General features: G+C 36.4%; 1 protein-coding gene across 1 annotated transcript; it reads right to left on the minus strand.

The window, feature by feature from the left end:
- Nucleotides 1–307: 307 nt before the first annotated feature.
- LOC117149942 (shematrin-like protein 2) lies at nucleotides 308–822 on the minus strand. The gene has a single exon (XM_033316843.1). It carries the CDS (start codon nucleotides 755–757, stop codon nucleotides 308–310), a length of 450 nt encoding a protein of 149 aa, XP_033172734.1. The 5' UTR covers nucleotides 758–822.
- Between the last annotated feature and the right edge of the window lie 6174 nt (nucleotides 823–6996).

The raw sequence follows: 6996 nt of genomic DNA on the forward strand, positions 1-6996 counted from the left end.
GTATGGAGTAATCTTTGGAATTCTTTCTACCTGAAATATTCTAAAAATTTATAGATATTACCTCTTAACTTCGGCACCAATCTCTTAAATAGGTCAATCTGTACAGCAAATTTTGTATTTTTTGCATTTTTCCCCAATCGACCACAATCACATTACCATGTCAAATGGCCAGCTGAGGGATCATTAGGTAATCCCAGCTTATTTAGCCACAGACCTCGACCTCCCCTGCATATTTGTATAAGTTTTACCAAGAATTTTAGTTTTTCGTTTTGGTTTTATTATTTCGTATATCCACTTAAGCGAATGGTTAGAATGGACTAACACCAAAGATGCCGCCGCCGGTGGCACCGAAGCCGCCAATGGCCGGATATCCAATATTATAGCCACCGCCATAACCATAAGGACGACCATAATATCCGCCCGCCAGTCCCAAGCCGCTGGCGCCATACAGATTGCCGTAGGGATAAAGTGAGGAGCGTATGCCGCCGTAGCTTCCATAGCCCCCGTATCCCCCATATCCGCCGAGTCCTCCATAGCCTCCATAGCCGCCGTATCCTCCATAGCCTCCGTAGCCACCTCCATATCCTCCGTAGCCACTGCCATATCCTCCGTAGCCACCCAAATAGGGAATTTGGCGACTCACTCGCTCGCTCCTTTCGCTATCCTCGTTTTCTCCGGACTCATTTTGCTGCAGCGGTTGGCCAACTGTTGCGGCGATTAGCAGCGCATATAATCCAAATAAAAACCAGCTACGCATTATCCTTATGGCTCCTTGAACTGCTTTACTGGTCGCTTGACTTTATCAGTGGCTTTATGATTGCTCCGCGCACTCCGTTTGCTAACTGTGACCTGGCCAACTCGCGACCGGTGTCTTTATAGCCTAGAACTTTGGGCATAAAATGGAAACTTTTGTTTCGCCCTGTTTGTTCGTTTTGTTTGTTCATTTGTTTGGCTTTTTGCGGCCGCTTGTTAGCAGAAATTAGATGCTAATGTAAGTGCCATAAAACAAACTATTAAAATATGCGAGTACGATGCCCCAGCCTCCATTGCCACAGCGGCAAAAGGGAACAAAAAGCTAATTCATATGCTTGCGACCGGGAATTTTTTGGTGGCACGCTAAGTGGCGCTCATGAAATCGAATGGCAGCCAGTTTAAAGAGCAAAACATTTCACTTTGCGGCGGCACCAACTTCTGGCCAGTGTTGGCCATTTCGGATTACAGTAAGTGGGTAAATAAAATTTAAAATTTATAACAAATTTGGCATTTATGTAGTGAGTGTTGGTAATAAGTGAAGTTTTAATAAAATACTTAAAATGTTCACACATGAACACGAATATATTTAAAGACTTACAATTTTGGGCTCCGTTCATATCTTATGTAAATGAATCGAGAGCGATAAATTATATTTAGGATTTTGTTATCTAAGGCGACATGGGTGCATTGCTCAAAAACATGTGCACACCACATGAGTCAGTCACTTGAGATCGTTCCCCGCCTCCTAAAATAGTCCCTTAGTGGGAAACCACAGATAAGGTCCTCGCCGCTCAAGATAGGCAGATGTGCCCGAGCGTGGGACCTCGATAAGGCGGGGACTATTTACTTAGGCCTCTGCGTAGGCCATTTACTTTAAGATGCGATTCTCATGTCACCTATTTAAACCGAAGATATTTCCAAATAAAAGCAGTTTCTTACAAAAACTCAACGAGTAAAGTCTTCTTATTTGGGATTTTACATTTGGTCAATCGAGCCTTTAATCGACTCTGCAGTTTCCCCCTACCAAAGGTAAGGAACTCAGAGAAAGGCCAGCTCCTTTAAGCATCTTACAGCTAAAGGTAGCAAAAATAAGTGACTCTTGTTTCCCCCTACCAAAGGTAAGGAACAGAGTATAAATATAAAAAGCAAAAAGATACAAAAGAATCTTTTATGTTTTAAAACAAGCACCTTATAGTCTATAGCTAAAGGTTGCTTTGTGTACCATTATAAATTGTGGTAAGGCGTGCTTGAGGCCATACATCAGCAATTGTGAAATTAAAAAGTGCATAACAAAAGTGCCTTATAAATGCTCTAATAGCATTAAATCAGCTCATAAATAGAGTGCAGTGTATATGCCATAAGAGCATAAATTAAATAAAAAGTGCCTGAAAACAGTGCCTTATAAATGCTCTAATAGCATTAAATCAGCTCATAAATAGAGTGCAGTGTATATGCCAAAAGAGCATAAATGCCGAAATAAATGGCTAAAAAACAAAAAATCTGACTGGACTACAAAAATAATAAAACGTGCCAAATAAAAAAAAAAAAATCATCTTTAAACATCGACGGAGCCTTAAAGAAGAGAAGGAAGTCAAATTCAAAGGAGCCTCTACCAGCAGCAGAAGCAGCAACAACAGCAGCAGCAGAAGCAGCAACAGCAGTAGCAACAGCAGCAACAACAGCAGCAACAGCAGCAGCAACAACAACGACATCAGCTAAGTCAAAACAAGAATTTTCTGTTTATCCAAACACACATATATATATAAATACATATAAAATACATATACACGTACTATATATATTAAGAAATTACAAAAAATTTTCAAAATGATGTCAGAAAAGACTATTCAATTCCTTAAGAAGCAGTCCGAAATTATTTTGGAAATTAGAAAGTTGGAAGTAAAACCAACATTAACAGATGTAGAAATTCTAAAATTAAATGAGCTTCAAAAATGTTTCATTGCTAATCATAGCAATTTGTTAAAGATCGGCGTTGTCGATCATGAATATTTTAACGCGAAGCAGTATGATTTAATAATGATGGTGTTAGAAAAAATTAAAAATAAAAATGAAAAAATTCAGGGCGAGTCGGTAGAAAACACTTTCCCTAAATCAAACACTGTCCCTAAATCAAACCCTCCCCCTACATTAAACCTTGGAATGTGTGGTCACCCTGAAAAAGAGGGTATAGCACAAAACAACGCTTTAAAAGTAGAGCAGGCATTTCGAAATAATGTTGGCCAATTTCGAGTATATCTAGAAGATACGTCTAAACTAATAGACAGTAGTCCAGATTTCCTTAAAATAAGGAAAAATAAAATTGAATTTTTATGGCATAAAATAGATAACCTGATTGAACAGGTGAATAGTCATTTTGAGAGCTCGCTATTCGAAGAAGAAATTAGCGAACTTGAATTTGACAAACAAAATATTATTACAGCCATTAATAGTCGACTCAGTGGCACAATAAATAAAGCTGAAATGTCGACGGTTGTTAAGGCGGAGGAGTTACCAACCCTGCCTAAAATACAGATTCCCACTTTCTTTGGTGATTCCAAAGAATGGGATCTTTTTAATGAACTCTTTACAGAGCTCATACATGTGAGAGAGGATCTCAGTCCTTCTCTCAAATTTAATTATCTAAAGTCAGCATTAAAAGGAGAAGCCAGAAATGTGGTTACTCATTTACTGCTCGGCTCTGGAGAAAATTATGAAGCCACTTGGGAGTTTTTGACCAAGCGATATGAGAATAAAAGAAACATATTCTCAGATCATATGAATAGGCTTATGGATATGCCAAATTTAAATTTAGAATCCAATAAGCAAATAAAGACATTTATTGACACGATTAACGAGTCAATTTATATTATAAAATTAAAGGCACAATTACCAGAAGATGTGGATGCAATTTTCGCTCACATAATTCTTCGGAAATTCAATAAAGAATCACTCAATTTATATGAAAGCCATGTTAAAAAGACAAAAGAAATACAGGCACTTTCTGATGTCATGGACTTTTTAGAGCAAAGGCTCAATTCTATATCATCATTCTCACAGGAAGTAAAACCTGTAAAGAAAATGATTAATAATAACAAGAATAAAAATTATAGTGACAATTGTGCATATTGCAAACTACCAGGGCATTATTTAATTCAATGCCATAAATTTAAAATAATGAATCCAGCAGAACGGTCTGACTGGGTAAGAAAAAATGGGATTTGCCTAAGATGTCTGAGGCATCCGTTTGGTAAAAAATGTATAAGCGAGCAGCTTTGTTCGACTTGTCGTAAACCTCACCACACGTTACTTCACTTTGCAGGTCATAATCCAGAAAAAGTGAATACGTGTAGAACAACAGGTCAAGCCTTGTTGGCCACGGCCTTGATTCAAGTAAAGTCGAGGTATGGAGGCTTTGAACAATTAAGAGCATTGATTGATAGTGGCTCTCAAAGCACAATTATTTCAGAAGAGTCTGCACAGATTCTAAAATTGAAAAAATTTCGGTCTCATACTGAAATAAGTGGAGTATCTTCCACAGGAACGTGCATCTCCAAGCACAAAGCGGTTATTTCGATAAGAAATTCTCCGAAAAATTTAGAAATTGAAGCAATTATTCTCCCAAAACTTATGAAGGCACTTCCAGTCAACACGATTAATGTTGATCAGAAAAAATGGAAGAACTTTAGATTAGCCGACCCCGATTTTAATAAACCGGGTCGCATTGATCTAATCATTGGAGCAGACGTATATACTCACATTCTGCAAAATGGAGTTATAAAAATAGACGGTCTCCTTGGGCAAAAAACTGATTTCGGGTGGATAGTTTCTGGATGTAAAAAATCCAAAGGAAAAGAAACCATTGTAGCCACAACAATAGAAATAAAAGAGTTAGATCGCTACTGGGAAGTGGAAGAAGAAGAAAAAGATGATATCGAGTCTGAAATCTGTGAAAATAAATTTATCAAAACGACAAAAAAAGATTCAGATGGGCGATACATTGTGTCAATTCCATTCAAGGAGGATGTCACCTTAGGAGATTCAAAGAAACAAGCGATAGCTCGTTACATGAATCTGGAGAAAAAACTAAAAAGAAATGAAAAACTTAAGGTTGACTACACTAAATTCATGAATGAATACATGGATTTAGGACACATGATTGAAGTGAGTGATGAAGGCAAATATTTTTTACCGCACCAGGCAGTGATTAGAGATTCAAGCCTTACGACCAAATTGAGAGTAGTTTTTGATGCTTCAGCAAAAACTACGAATAACAAAAGTTTGAACGACATAATGTGGGTTGGGCCACGAGTTCAAAAAGATATTTTTGACATTATTATTAAATGGAGAAAATGGGAATTTGTTGTTTCGGCAGACATTGAAAAGATGTACCGACAAATTAAAATAGATAATAATGATCAAAAATATCAATATATTTTATGGAGAAATTCTCCAAAAGAAAAAATTAAAACATATAAATTAACCACAGTCACTTACGGAACTGCATCTGCACCATATTTGGCTACCAGGGTTCTGGTAGATATTGCAGATAAATGTAAAAACCAAGTTATTAGTGCAATAATTAGGAATGATTTCTATATGGATGACCTAATGACTGGAGCTGATTCGGTAGAGGAAGCTAATAAATTAATAACATTAATTCTCCATGAATTGCAGAAAGTTGGATTCAACTTAAGGAAATGGATTTCCAACAATTCCAAAATATTAACCACTGTGGAGGACACAGGGGACAATAAGGTTCTCAATATTATCGAAAATGAATGTGTTAAAACTTTAGGACTAAAATGGGAACCTCAAAATGATTTATTTAAGTTCAGCGTAAATTGTAATGATGAATCAAAAAATATAAATAAGCGCGTTGTGTTATCAACGCTAGCAAAAATATTTGATCCGTTAGGATGGTTGGCACCAGTCACGGTTTCAGGAAAACTTTTTATTCAAAAACTTTGGATAAATAAAAGTGAATGGGATCAGGAATTATCCATAGAAGATAAAAATTATTGGGAAAAATATAAAGAAAATTTATTATTGTTAGAGAATATTCGAATCCCAAGGTGGATTAATTCAAACAGTTCTTCAGTCATTCAGATTCACGGATTTGCGGACGCCTCCGAAAAAGCATATGCTGCAGTAGTCTATGCTAAAGTAGGACCTCATGTTAATATAATAGCTAGCAAAAGTAGAGTCAACCCTATAAAAAATAGGAAGACAATTCCCAAACTCGAGCTGTGTGCAGCTCACCTGCTTAGTGAATTAATCCAAAGACTAAAAGGATCAATTGACAATATAATGGAGATCTATGCTTGGAGTGATTCCACGATTACCTTAGCATGGATTAACAGTGGTCAAAGTAAGATCAAATTTATAAAAAGAAGAACGGATGACATTCGGAAATTAAAAAATACTGAATGGAATCATGTTAAGTCAGAGGATAATCCAGCAGATTTAGCATCCAGGGGAGTGGATTCTAACCAGTTGATCAACTGTGATTTTTGGTGGAAAGGTCCGAAATGGCTAGCAGACCCAAAAGAACTTTGGCCTCGGCAGCAGTCTGTAGAAGAACCTGTCTTAATAAATACGGTATTAAATGACAAAATAGATGATCCTATTTACGAATTAATAGAAAGGTATTCCAGTATAGAAAAACTTATACGTATAATAGCATACATAAATAGATTCGTGCAGATGAAAACAAGAAATAAAGCCTATTCATCAATTATTTCAGTAAAGGAGATAAGAATAGCGGAAACAGTTGTTATTAAGAAACAACAAGAATACCAGTTTAGGCAAGAGATAAAGTGCCTTAAAATCAAAAAGGAAATCAAGACAAATAATAAAATATTGTCATTGAATCCATTTTTGGACAAGGATGGGGTTCTAAGAGTTGGAGGAAGATTGCAAAATTCCAATGCAGAATTTAATGTTAAACATCCAATCATTTTAGAAAAATGCCACCTAACAAGCTTATTAATAAAAAATGCTCATAAGGAAACATTGCATGGAGGGATAAACCTAATGCGAAACTATATCCAAAGAAAGTATTGGATTTTCGGGTTGAAAAATTCGTTGAAAAAGTATTTAAGAGAATGTGTAACGTGTGCAAGGTATAAACAAAATACAGCTCAGCAAATAATGGGTAACTTGCCAAAATATAGAGTGACGATGACATTCCCGTTTCTTAATACTGGAATAGATTACGCAGGTCCTTATTATGTTAAATGTTCA

Source organism: Drosophila mauritiana, unplaced genomic scaffold, assembly GCF_004382145.1.
Source record: "Drosophila mauritiana strain mau12 unplaced genomic scaffold, ASM438214v1 U_96, whole genome shotgun sequence".
Taxonomy (NCBI): domain Eukaryota; kingdom Metazoa; phylum Arthropoda; class Insecta; order Diptera; family Drosophilidae; genus Drosophila; species Drosophila mauritiana.

Coding starts and splice junctions, on each gene's coding strand:
- LOC117149942 (XM_033316843.1), bottom strand. CDS start 757: ATGCGTAGCTGGTTTTTATTTGGATTATATGCGCTGCTAATCGCCGCA.